The following is a 14,621-nucleotide window of genomic DNA, read 5'->3' on the forward strand; positions in this document are numbered from 1 at the left end:
TCCAGGATGTGAGGGACCAGGGGAGGAGCAAACACAGAGTAATACTACCTTTGTGCCAGCCACTTTGCTCAGCACTTTACCTGTGTGAATATTTTCAAGTGCCACAACACCCATGAAGCAGGTACTATTTTATCCCTACTTTAAAGTAAGGAAACTGAGCCGCAAAGAGGTTAAGCAACTTGCCCCAGGTTACACAGCCAGAAATGGTAAGAACAGGACACAAACTGGGGCAGTCTGGCTCAGCCTACGGCCTTCGCCATGATGCGATGCTGCTTTTTGGGTCTACAGGACGAAAGTGAGAGTTTCCATTAAAGGTGGTGGTCTGATTCTTAAACTACCTTCCCAAAGAAATGGAGAAGAACACCTTTATTTTCTTTTTTTTTTACAGTTGGTAAACTTTATTATTATTATTTTTTCAATATATGAAGTTTATTGTCAAATTGGCTTCCATACAACACCCAGTGCTCATCCCAAAAGGTGCCCTCCTCAATACCCATCACCCACCCTCCCCTCCCTCCCACCCCCCATCAACCCTCAGTTTGTTCTCAGTTTTTAACAGTCTCTTATGCTTTGGCTCTCTCCCACTCTAACCTTTTTTTCTTTTTTTTTCCTTCCCCTCCCCCATGGGTTTCTGTTAAGTTTCTCAGGATCCACATAAGAGTGAAAACATATGGTATCTGTCTTTCTCTGTATGGCTTATTTCACTTAGCATAACACTCTCCAGTTCCATCTACGTTGCTACAAAGGGCCATATTTCATTCTTTCTCATTGCCACGTAGTACTCCATTGTGTATATAAACCACAATTTCTTTATCCATTCATCAGTTGATGGACATTTAGGCTCTTTCCATAATTTGGCTATTGTTGAAAGTGTTGCTATAAACATTGGGGTACAAGTGCCCCTATGCATCAGTACTCCTGTATCCCTTGAGTAAATTCCTAGCAGTGCTATTGCTGGGTCATAGGGTAGGTCTATTTTTAATTTTCTGAGGAACCTCCACACTGCTTTCCAGAGCGGCTGCATCAATTTGCATTCCCACCAACAGTGCAAGAGGGTTCCCGTTTCTCCACATCCTCTCCAGCATCTATAGTCTCCTGATTTGTTCATTTTGGCCACTCTGACTGGCATGAGGTGATATCTGAGTGTGGTGTTGATTTGTATTTCCCTGATGAGGAGCGACATTGAGCATCTTTTCATGTGCCTGTTGGCCATCCGGATGTCTTCTTTAGAGAAGTGTCTATTCATGTTTTCTGCCCATTTCTTCACTGGGTTATTTGTTTTTCAGGTGTGGAGTTTGGTGAGCTCTTTATAGATTTTGGATACTAGCCCTTTGTCCAATATGTCATTTGCAAATATTTTTTCCCATTCCGTTGGTTTCCTTTTAGTTTTGTTGGTTGTTTCCTTTGCTGTGCCCAAGCTTTTTATCTTCATAAGGTCCCAGTAGTTCATTTTTGCTTTTAATTCCCTTGCCTTTGGGGATGTGTCAAGTAAGAAATTGCTACGGCTGGTCAGAGAGGTCTTTTCCTACTTTCTCCTCTAGGGTTTTGATGGTTTCCTGTCTCACATTCAGGTCCTTTATCCATTTTGAGTTTATTTTTGTGAATGGTGTGAGAAAGCGGTCTAGTTTCAATCTTCTGCATGTTGCTGTCCAGTTCTCCCAGCACCATTTGTTAAAGAGACTGTCTTTTTTCCATTGGATGTTCTTTCCTGCTTTGTCAAAGATTAGTTGGCCATACGTTTGTGGGTCCATTTCTGGGTTCTCTATTCTGTTCCATTGGTCTATGTGTCTGTTTTTGTGCCAATACCATGCTGTCTTGATGATTACAGCTTTGTAGTAGAGGCTAAAGTCTGGGATTGTGATGCCTCCTGCTTTGGTCTTCTTCAAAATTACTTTGGCTATTCGGGGCCTTTTGTGGTTCCATATGAATTTTAGGATTGCTTGTTCTAGTTTCAAGAAGAATGCTGGTGCAATTTTGATTGGAATTGCATTGAATGTGTAGATAGCTTTGGGTAGTATTGACATTTTGACAATATTTATTCTTCCAATCCATGAGCATGGAATGTTTTTCCATTTCTTATATCTTCTTCAATTTCCTTGATAAGCTTTCTATAGTTTTCAGCATACAGATCTTTTACATCTTTGGTTAGATTTATTCCTAGGTATTTTATACTTCTTGGTGCAATTGTGAATGGGATCAGTTTCTTTATTTGTCTTTCTGTTGGAGAAGAACACCTTTAAACCTGCCCTGAGAACTAGAAGATGATGCCATACCCACGTTGGAAGGAAGGAATGAACGCACTGTTGGAAGAAGCGGGTGTAAATAGGGAAAAGATGACTGAGCTGTAACCATCGAAAGAAACCCCTTCCTCACCCTTGGGGGCCCAAGGGGATAGACTTACAGGTCCAACCTACATTAATATCCTCAAACTCTGGCTGACCAGGCTGAAGGCAAGGCTGAGCTATGGAGCTGGTGGATGGAGTGAGGGATTGGAGAGCAGGAGATGGCCTCTTCATATGCCAGTCTACACTGCAGAGAATGAGAGCTCTCACTCCAAGCCTGCATGTGGTGAATAAGGAAAAGAGGGGGATTTAATGAAAGGCTAGCTTTGGGAAGAGATGCTCCAGTTCAAGGAAGGGGCAGTGTCCTAGATGACTTAAAGCTGCCTTTAAAAATACCAAAAAAGTTCTCTCTCTCTCTCTCTCTCTCTCTCTCTCTGAAAAGATGTTCTATGGCCTGGTTATTTTCCTTCTCAAACCTTCCCCTTCCCACCTTCAACCAGGTAGACCTCCTAGCTAGCCAAATGATAGATGGATGTATCTAAATTCTTCCCTTTCCCTCCAGGTTAGAAATATTTAAAACCAGTACTCATATAATCACTAGCAGAACACATTTTTTTTTTAATTTTTTTTTTAACATTTACTTAGTTTTGAGACAGAGACAGAGCATGAACAGGGGAGGGTCAGAGAAAGAGGGAGACACAGAATCTGAAACAGGCTCCAGGCTCTAAGCTGTCAGGACAGAGCCCGACATGGGACTCAAACTCACGGACTGCGAGATCATGACCTGAGCCGAGGTAGGACGCTTAACCAACTGAGCCACTCAGACACCCCACTAGCAGAACATATCTTGACCCACCAAACCAAACCATCTCAATCCACCTCTTGTAAGGTTGCATAAAGAAAGATTATTGGACAGATGCTTTCATTCTTATTAAAAGGGACTGATCTGATAATTCAAAGCAAATATCCCCTGAGAATTATGGCAAGAAGCAAGATTTAAAAACAGAATAAAACACTAATCCACATTCTCGCCAGAATGTATAAATAAATGCTGGGCTAGAACATGCACATGGAATTGAATCAATCATGTAAAGAGGTTAGGTCTCCCAGACTGATTTTTGTAAAAGAGTTTAATACTACTTACTATATTTAGTATTTTAATTTAATAATAAACCGTATAGTGCTTAGGGATACATGTTTAAGAAATAAAAATTATAATGAAAAACAAGATTCATTATTGTTATGAAGTTAAGAAGGTTACCTATTGAGGGTATGAAATTGATTATTAGTAAGTTAATGAGGTGAATATTTGTTTTATACATTTGTATAGTGGCTGTTTCACAAAAGGATAAAATGAGGATACTAAATATAAATACCCTTTTATACTGATAAATTTTACCATTTGTGGGATATGGAAAAATTCTTAACAAAATATGAACTTCAAATTTTGACTCAAGACACACACAAAACTTATATAATTTTACAGCAAATGGAGAAATAGAATCAATAGTTTAAACTTTTCCAGCAAAGAAAACACCAGTACCGAATGGTCTTGCAATTGCAATCAAATACTCAAGGCACCGGTATCTCCAATCTTATATATACACTTTCAAAGAGCAAAAAAAAAGAAGTAACACTTTCCTCTTCTTTTTCTTGATACTAGTGTAACCTTGGTATCTAAACCACACAAGCTTATGAGAAAAAGGAAAATTAAGTGCACATAACCCCAAACAGAATATTAGCAAACGATCCATTGCTGTATACGACTAGGAAAATATTAGTTTTATTTTAAGAAATCAATATTGGTTCAACATTTGTAGATCCATTAATGTAATTCATTACATTAACTAAGAGGTACAAAAAATGTGTCATTACTATAATAGATACAGAAAAGCATCAGTTAAAGCTCAGCAGGATATAAAAAGGAAATATCCTTGTATACCAGGAACGAAAAGGATCTTCTTACCCTGATAAAGGGAAACTAAGAAACCTACAAACACCATACTTGAGGATAAAATAATAAAACCATTCTCTTTAATGTTGGAAAGCACACAAATACTTACCAGTCTCTCCATTAAGTATTACATTGATGGCTCCGGCTGAAGACAAGAAAATTAAATAGAGTTAAAATATTGTAAAAGAACAAAACTATTATCGACTGCAATGCTATGATTATTTATATAGATAACCCAAAGAAATTTGTACACAAATTATTAGAATTAAGAGAATGTAACATGTTTGACAAAGAAGTTGACATTAGAAAGTCAATTGCATTTCTATTTACCCAATAAGTATGTGGTATGCTTTTAAAGATACTACTTATAATAGCAATAAAAATACAGGGTGTTTAGGAATAAACCTAATGTAAGATTTCAAGACATGGAGTATATATAAATGTATAAAGAACTGGGAAGATATCAAAGAAGACCTAAATGAGAGAGATGGCATGTTCATAGATGCCATAAACCCATTATCAAGACATGACCTAGAAAGACATAATTTATTTCCCAGTTGATTATAATTCATGAAATTCCACTACAGAAATAAGACATTTTTCAAAAATGTACAAGGTCATCCTAAAATGTGTATGGCAGAGAAAAGCCAAGATTGACTAAGACAGTCCTGAACATGAAGTACAAAGTTGCAGGCCTTGCTCTACTAGGTATCAAGATACACAAATCTTTGCTTAATTGAGAAGATGTGGTATTGATACAGGTATAGTCTAAGAGAACAGCTGAACAAAACAGAACTTATATCTATGTGAAAATTTGATGGAAGGCAAAGGGAGTATGGCAGATCAGTTGAGTAAAAAAAAAAATTTTTCTTTTTCATTAAGTCATGGTAGAATAGGGAGAAGAATTGAAATTGGATCCCTGCCTCACACTATACATGAAAACGCAATTACAAAGAGTTGAAGACATTTTACAAAAGGCCTAACTTTAAAATTATTTGAGGATAATTTAAAAAAATATTGCTATGACCTAAGAGAAAGTATTTCTTAAAGAAGATTTCTTTTGTTAGAGTTTATTTTTTTTGTTCGGGTTTACCTGGCCTTAGGATAATGATTCAAATGCAGTGTGTTCAGGACACACTGGTAACGAAGAGAGGAAGGGAAGGGAAGGGAAGGAAGCCAGTATTGGTGTGTTATCAAGAAAAGTACCTTGTAAGTTCTTTATAGATTTTGGATACTAACCCTTTATCCAGTATGTCATTTGCAAATATCTTTTCCCATTCTGTCGATTGCCTTTTAGTTTTGTTGATTGTTTCCTTTGCAGTGCAGAAGCTTTTTATCTTGATGATGTCCCAGTAGTTCATTTTTGCTTTTAATTTCCTTGCCTTTGGAGATGTGTCGAGCAAGAAATTGCTGCGGTTGAGGCCAAAAAGGCTGTTGCCTTCTTTCTCCTCTAAAGTTTTGATGGTTTCCTGTCTCACATTTAGGTCTTTCATCCATTTTGAGTTTATTTTTGTGTATGGTGTAAGAAAGTGATCTAGTTTCATTCTGCATGTTGCTGTCCAGTTCTCCCAGCACCATTTGTTGAAGAGACTGTCTTTTTTCCATTGGATGCTCTTTCCTGCTTTGTTAAAGATTAGTTGGCCACTCAACACCTGAAAAACAAATAATCCAGTGAAGAGATGGACAGAAGACATGAATAGACACTTTTCCAAAGAAGAAATTCAGATGGCCAAGCAACACATGAAAAGATGCTCAACGTGACTCATTATCAGGAAAATACAAATCAAAGCCACACTGAGAAACCACCTCACATCGGTCAGAGTGGATAAAATGAACAAATCAGGACACTACAGATGCTGGTGAGGATGTGGAGAAATGGAAACACTCTTGCACTGTTGGTGGGAATCCAAACTGGTGTAGCCACTCTGGAAGACAGTGTGGAGGTTCCTCAAAAAATTGAAAATAGGACTACCCTACGACTCAGCAATAGCACTACTAGGAATTTACCCAAGGAATACAGGAGTGCTGATGCATGTAGCCCAGTGTTTATAGCAGCACTTTCAACAATAGCCAAATTATGGAAAGAGTCTAAATGTCCATCAACTAATGAATGGATAAAGAAGATGTGGTTTTATATGCAATGGAATACTACTTGTCAATGAGAAAGAATGAAATCCTGCCATTTGCAGCAACGTGGATGGAACTGGAAGGTATTGCGCTGAGTGAAATAAGTCAGTTAGAGAAAGACAGATATCATATGTTTTCACTCATATGTGGATCTTGAGAAACTTAACAGAAGACCATGGGGGAAGGGATGGGGGAAAAAGTAGTTACAAACAGGGGGGGGGGGCAAACCACAAGAGACCTTAAATACAGAGAACAAACTGAAGGTGGATGGGGGCAGAGAGTGAGAGGGAAAATGGGTGATGGGCATTGAGGAGGGCACTTGTTGGGATGAGCACTGGGTGTCATATGTAAACCAATTTGACAATAAATTATATTAAAAAATAAACTTAAAAATTACCTTGTGAATAACTGGGTTTTAGAATAGTGCCATTCCAAGTGTGGTCCAGGGACCAGCAGTGAATTAGAAACTCTTCCTGGTCCATGACAAGATAATTACAGAAATAGAGGTTAAGTATTTTAAAAGGAGAGCCTTCCATTTTTCTGTTTTTAAATTTTACCTTTACTTTTTAATTTTGCTATTCTTTTGTGGTTTTGTATTTTATGGTAATATTGGTCCACCGTGGGTTGGAAACAACTACGACAACACAATAATAATCACTTTCATTGGAGGTAGTTTGGAAAGTATTAATAGAATATGTCTCAGAGTTAATCCAGTCAAGTAGTGAGGACACTACGATATTCATCTATGAATTTCGTATCTTCCATTGCTTGAAGATTGTTTCAGGGGCATTAACTCTCTGAGAGTTCTCGCTTGCCCTATGTGGAGACAAGTTTGCTTTCACAGCCTTCAAGTAGAGTAACAAACATTTTGCAGTAAGCATTCCTGTGTGGGTGTGGCACCAACAGCATCTAAGTCTGTCTGTTTTTCCCAGCTTTACTGAGGTATATTTGATAAGTAAAATTGTGTATATTCAAGATGTACAACAGCATGTATATATGTACACATTGTGAAATTGCTACAAATAAGTTACTAAGTCTGTCTTTCTCTTCTTCAGAAAAGGTCTGATAAAATTGACTACATTAAAACTAAGAACTAATTTTTATCCAAGGGTAACATAAAGAGAAATGGAAAACAGACAAACCAAGAGAGGATTTTTATAACACATGTATCCAATAAAAGGATCAGTAACAAGAATATACAAAGAACCTCTACAAATCAATAAGAAAAGGACAGTAATGGTCAATAAGCATTAAATGTGCTCAGCCTCTTTAGTAAATAGCTAAAAGCAAATAAATCCTCAATGAAGTATTATTTCATGTTTGCTAGATGGTCTAGAATTTTTAAATCTGGCAGTACTAAGTGTTTGTAAGGATTTAGAGAAGGAGGGCCTTTCAAAACATTGCTGGAGAGAATATAAATCACTGCTGCCACTTTGGAAAACAATTTGACTTCACTCAGTAAAGCTGAAGACATTTATACCCTTAGCCTATCTATCCTACTCCTGGGTATACCTGAGTGAACTCTTACAAATGTTCAACTGAACATACAAAAATATTCATAGGCACTATGTCATAAGATAGCTCTTCTGAGAAAAAGCCCTATCATCCATCTACAGGACATCTCACCATCTACAGAATGACAAAATAAATAAGACTATATTCATAAGATGAATGAAATACAACTACCTGTATCAACTGATATGAATATCAAAACAATATTGAGTGACAAATGCAAATCATTTAATACAAAGACTTACTTTCATATGTATGTCATGAAGCCGGAGGAAGCAAAATGATATCTTGGGATAGATGCATATATTTATAACTCCAAATAAAAATAGAATGATTAGCATAAAACCTGGCTAGTACCTGACTGGGTGTTTTTTGTTTGTTTGTTTGTTTGGATATTTTTTGTTTTGTTTTTGTTTTGATGGGGAGAGAGAAGTCAGCAGTATGGAAAACACAGGGTACTTCAGTGATGCAGTGATGTTTTGTTTCTTAGAGGGGATAGTTGGTACATGTGTGTTCATTTCGTAATTATTTTATAAACCATTCATTCATTACCTGTACTTTTGTCTGTGATAGATTTCATAAGAGATACTTTTTAATAGAGTCAAAAATAATATGACGAAAAGCAATGAAGTCCTAGAAATGTAATGTGTAAGGAATTTTAAAATCATATTTCTGACTAAGGGACATAAAAAGAAGCATTAATAAATGACGATTTGTACAGCATTACTGATGGGAGGGCTCATTATAAAGAGGTGTCATTTGTCCCTCAGAGAAGTGAAGAATACAACTGGAATAAAAATTCTGATGGAACATTTTTGAAGTTTTTTAAACTTTTTCTAGTGTTCTGGAAAAACAACAGGGTAGTGAAAGCCCAGAAAACCTCGCAAAAGAAGAATAGTAAAAGAAAGGGACTTGTTCTGTCAACTATTAAAACATGTTACATGAACACAACAGAGAGATATTGTCAGAATAAGAGGCTGTGACTCGGAAATAGAGTGGGGAGCCGCTCAGCATGTGCCAGGATATAAAATAATTGAACATGCTAGGAAAGTGATATTTTAAATCACTGGGGAAAGTTCTGACTGGTCAACTAATTGTTCTAAGAAAACCGTACAGAACTACAGTGAGATTTCTATTTCGTGCAATATATAAAATACATTCCAGACGGATCAACAAATTAGGTTCAAAAAGAAAATGGGAAGAAATCAAGCAGAAGACAATACACATGACTCTTGTTCTGATCCGGGGTGAGAACGGGAATTTGCTCTAAACTGGAAATACCTGAATGCCAGCTGCTTGATACTCACAGTCTTAACCTCCCCTGGATAGACCCTTGCTAAGAGTAGCATCTCCATTTCTCCGTTCAGCTCACTTTGCAGCTCCTAAATCTTCTCCCAATCCCTGACTGTTGGTAGATGGTTTCATCCTCACTTCTCAAGAAAATGGAGCCATGAGGACACCTCAGCTCTCCATTCCAAAGCAGCTGCACATTTTCCCATCTTGTCTTCTCTCACGAGGGGAAAGGTGCTTCCTCTCCACCCACCCCCATTGCTGCCTTTCAGGACTGGACCCCACCGCTTACTTCAATTTTGGATTTTTCCCGGTTGCCTGTGATCCTGCCAAAACCTCTCCAGCCTTTGGAAGGGGGCGCTGCTGTGCTCCTTTTCCCATCCCCGCTCTTGCTGCATCAGTCCTCTGGAGGCCAAAATCACTGGCTTGTCTGGGCAGGGTCTCTCACCTTCTGCGCTCTCCTCTACCCATGGCAGGAGGGCTGTGAGGCCAGCATTCCCCTCTAGATTACTCTTGCTTAGGTCACAGGTAACCTTGAAGACACTAAGTTCAGTGGGCAAATTTAAGTTTGTAGTTTCCTTGACTACTCAGTCATCTCTGTCACTGTGAACCTGACCCTTCTGGATCCCCCTTTGGCTGCTCCCCTGACAGCCCACCTTCCTGGTTTGCCTCTTGCCTCTCTGAACGTAGCCTCCTAGTTTCTCAGTTTCTTTGTTTCCTCCTGATTGTTAACATGGTAGTTTTCCTCTTGGCTTAGTCCTGGACCTGTTTTGTTGGTTCCCTTATACACAGTTGCTTAATCTTGTATATCCAGCTGCTACTCAACGTTGCCATTTGGGTGCTCTGCACACACCTCAAATGAAACATCGCAAAACTCACCAGCTCCCTTTCCTAAACTAGCCCTCCTGTAAGACTCTCTTTCTGTGAACAGCACTGTGACCCACTCCGGGTGTCTAAAACAGACAAGCTGGGGTCTATCCTTGACACATTGCTTCCATGTTTCACCCTTAACCATCAACCAAATCACATTTGCTCAGCAGCTGCAAATCTCCTGCACCATCAGCTTCTTTTCTATACCACATTACCATCCTTTCTCCCCAGGAGGGCCTTGCTCCTTCCACTGTGGCCCTCACAGAGCCAACCCACCACACTCCCAACAGCTAACCCCCCCCCACTTTTGTCCTAGGAACTTCTAATCCACCAACTTTTATTTTCCTCTTCATATCCTGACTTGCTAGACTAGATTTCTCTGCTTGTAATTCTCCCAGTACTTTGTGCCCTTACCTCAAAGTCCTGATGTTTGTGGCAAGGATGAATAGATAGGGAAAGCAATCAGAGATCTGATGATTTAGAAGCTTCTACTTACCTAAAAGATTCAAGAAGCAAATGAAAAACTGACAAAAATATTTGTAACTCATGCAAAAAGAAGCTTATATCCTTAAAAACAGATTGTAATTACAAACCCATAAGACAATGATGGACAAAAATGAAGAGCCATAGAGGAAAATGAGAGCAGGTTATAAAGAGCGTGTTCATAAAAGAGTCAATGCAAATGGCCAATTAAACTGAAAAAAAAAAAAAACCTACATTCTCCAGTTTTCTAAAAAGGATACACACACATACACTTAATTTTTTAAATAGTGTTGGCATGGATTGGGAATAGTCGTGTTCTTCTTTTGGGGGAACCCAGAATGGTACAAACTCTGTGGAATGCAATCTGGCAATATGTGTCAAAAGCCTTAAAAATGAAATAGTTCAACCACTTTGGCCCAATAGATTAATTTCTAAGAATGTATCTTAGGGAGATCTGCAGAGTTTCATGAAAATACTTATTTATAAGAATTTTCATTGCAGTGTTACCTATAAAAAATTCAAACCAACTTTTTTTGTTTTTGACAAAGCACTCACACACCTACATGTGTGTGCATGCACATGTGGTAAAGGGGCAAAGGGAGAGGGAGAGAGAATCTTAAACACATTCCACGTCCAACTTGGAGCCTGACTCAGAGCTCGATCCTATGACCCTGGGATCATGACCTGAGCTGAAATACAGAGTTGGATGCTGAACTGACTGAGTCACCCCTGTACCCCTCAGACCAAGTTTAATACCCAATAATGTGACTCTAATGGGGCATTAAAATGCATAGCCCCAGAGAACATTTAAGGATTTTTAAACCCGTGATTTGTTTAGTGATAAAAGAAGGTCATAGCACAATATGCATGGTAGGAGTTTAATTTTTAAAAATAACATATGTATTTGCATAGGCATAAAAATACGGGAAAAATATCTCCAGATATGGGGATTATGAGTGATTTTGTTCCTTCTTTTTTTTACCCTTTTTGTATATTCTTAATATTCAACAAATTCTGTGTATCGTGTCCGTAATGAGAAAAACTAAATATATTTTAATTTAACAATAGGGAACTGATTGCAACATATGGCCAAGGCTATATCGAGAGAGGCGTACCATGATGATTAAGAGTATATGCTTTGAAGCTCATAGACAGGTGTTCAGTTCCCTCTTTACAACTTAAGAGCCGGATGACCTTGAGCAAGTTATTTAATTCTCTTAGCCTCAGTTCCCTTATCAGCACAACGGAGATAATACATCCTGGGCAGAGCTGTTTTGTGGCTTAAATGAAATAATGTATGTAAAATTCTGATCAAAGAGTAAGTGCTTAGTAAAAGTACCTGCTTTTATAATGCCAAAATATAAATAGATCCAGTAATGATTTACATGAATTCATGATTCCCTGGGGGGTTATAACTGGAAGTTTGGAGAATCATTTATTTTGTGGCTCAGCATCTTCTGGACCATCGTAATGATGCTGGAATCCAGCAGGAAGGTGCTGGCAGGAACACTGAGCTGGGTTCAAAAGCCTCCCAGGAAAGGTTTTGCTCATTTGGGCAAAATGCTGGCATTGGTCATCGATTCACCTGCTTGGCCAACCAACAAATGATTATTAAGCATCTACCATGTGCCAGGCATCAGAGACTCAGCAGTGAGACAAACTAGCTGCCTTCTGGGAGTGAAACAGACTTTTCTAATTGGTGTGGTTTCAAGACACATAGATCCTGTTGGGTTCAGCAATTCGGAAACTGAGGAATAGTTGGAGACTCTTTGGTAGGTCCAGGAAGATGGTAGTGATGCTCACTTTGCATTCCTCGGTTACCAATCCTAAGGCAAGAGTCTAATTCTAGAATCCTACCTGATGGCAGGGCTGGGGCCTCTTGATGTCCTCCCTACACTGCTCAGGTTTAATTCAAACACAGACTTGCTTAGTCTGCAGATAAAAAGCCATTTGGTCACCTGGGGGAGGGGGAATAGCAAACCATGGCCCAGGAGTCAACTCCAGCCTAGTGTCTTTTTCTTTCAAATAAAGTTTTATGGGAACACAGCCATGCCCATTTGTATATGGTTTGTCTGTGGCTGTTTTGTGCTACAAGCACAAAGCTGAGCTATTACAGCAGGTACTGTAAGGTCCACAAAGCCTAAAGTGTCATCTGACCCTTTACAGGAAAGCTTGGCCAACTGCTGTTCTAATTCAGTGGGTCTGGAGAAATGAGATGGTAGGTGCCATCAAGTTCCTTTTCCCTTCTGTAGTTCCAGGAGCTGTTCCCCTAGAATCTATCCAAGGAGGGCCCTTTGAGGAGAAGATCTACATCCAGTGGAAACCTCCCAATGAGACCAACGGGGTCATCACACTGTATGAGGTAAGAAGACCCCTTTGCTATACCTCTTGGTTTGGCTTCATTCAATTGACTTCAGCCTGAAGTTGGAAAATTTCTACTGGGTGCAGGGCTCCAGTGAGGACATGAAGGTGAGTAAGACACATCTTACCCAAAGGTTTCAGACAATACAGTGAGAAGACAACACAAGGTCATACAGATGAGCAGCTTGACAGCCCCAGTGACCCAGAAGACTGGACACACCACACATTGAAGTGATTATTTATCTCTTTAGAAAGGAGTAGGCACTCAGGGAGGCAGACTGTCCCAGCAGAGCCCAGAAGACCCAGGCCTAGCACACAGTAGTTATAGTTCACTTCATGTGGAAAACCACAACACCCAGATGATGCTCATCCTACACCTGTTAGTTTCTGGGCTTCCAGAAAAAAAATCCCGAAGTCATTCTCTGCCCTGGGGGTGCATGATTCTTAACTTTTAATGTTGCTCTTTGGCCACAGCATATTTTATTGTTACTCAGGTGATGGTATCAGAAGCTCCCCTCCCAGCATTAGCAGGGCCTTATCCTATCAGAGATATGACATCATATCAGAGATGGAGCAGAACCTCCTCAGACAGTAAGGTACCCATCAAGCCAACACAATGTGGCTTCCTGAAAACTTTCAACCTTAGAACAAACTGTACAGAAGTCTATTGCAAAACAAAAACAGTGAAACTTCAGCAAGGCTGATATAGCTGAACTCAAGTACTGAGATGTGGTCAAGGTTGACTATCCTCCCACCCTGAATCTTCTGAGATGCTGGGAGACTGTGGTACGGGCTGCAGTAGAGACCACAGCAGTGCAGAAGGAAGGATATGGAAGCCAAAGCTGCAGTGATGGAGCCCTGCATGCCAGGGTCTCGCGTGATGAAGTCCCACATGCCAGAGTCTCATATGATGGAGCCCAGCATCCCAGTAGCCCTTCTGTGGTATTGCATGATGGCCCCCAGCATCCCAGTAGCACTGCTGTGGTGTCTCATGACCGTTTTCAGGGTCTTCCTCTCTCCAGGCCTGCTGCTCCCCTCTAAGATGAGGGTGGTAATGGCTGCATTAGGGTTCCTGTAGAGGGTTTGAGGTGGGAAAGGTTACAAGCATCCCCAGGCTGAAATGCAGTGCAGCCCCTGAGAGCTCATGCAGAAAGGTACTGAGAGGTATTGAGGTATTGAGAGTGAGCTGTGAAAGAATATCCCCACGTAAGGGAGGGAAATCAAAGAGTATTGGTGATGGAGAAATATTTAGGATGAATTGAATGGACACAGAAGCTCTCTAGAGAGACCTGGAAGGACCTCAGAGCTCTCTGAGGAAGGAGAAAACCATCCATCATGTACAAGGTGTAACACCTTCAGAAAATGCCTTCACTCAGCAAATCCCAGCTTCCTCAAAAGAAGAGCTGTATCATATTCCATTTTGGGCCCACATGGTTGGGAGAAGCTTCCTTCCTGCGGGAAGCTGCTAGGGGCGGGGAGGTACCATATCGACCTTGCCCAGGACATGTTCAGAAGTGCCTCGTTGCGGGGGAGAGAGGGACCAAAAACTCAGCTGAAACAAAGCCTCGTCAGTTCAGAGCTACCTGCCATTCTTTGTGAAGTGGAAGCTGCCATCGCGTGCACACACACACACACACACACACACACACACACACGCTCACTTGGTGCTGTTATGTAAATGGCTCTCTATGCCAGATGTTCAAGATTTTTGGAATTCACAGGCCAGTAACATTTCAAAAGGC

At 39.9% G+C, this 14,621-nt stretch overlaps 1 protein-coding gene across 1 annotated transcript in view; it reads left to right on the forward strand.

The window, feature by feature from the left end:
- PTPRT (protein tyrosine phosphatase receptor type T) overlaps positions 1 to 14,621 on the forward strand; it is a 934,550-nt gene that overhangs the window by 532,557 nt on the left and 387,372 nt on the right. The window contains exon 12 of the mRNA XM_032592759.1: positions 12,771 to 12,880. Within this exon, the coding sequence (XP_032448650.1) occupies positions 12,771 to 12,880 (110 nt within the window). The remainder of the gene's footprint in view (positions 1 to 12,770; positions 12,881 to 14,621) is intronic.

The sequence above is a fragment of the Lynx canadensis genome, chromosome A3, assembly GCF_007474595.2.
Source record: "Lynx canadensis isolate LIC74 chromosome A3, mLynCan4.pri.v2, whole genome shotgun sequence".
Lineage (NCBI taxonomy): Eukaryota > Metazoa > Chordata > Mammalia > Carnivora > Felidae > Lynx > Lynx canadensis.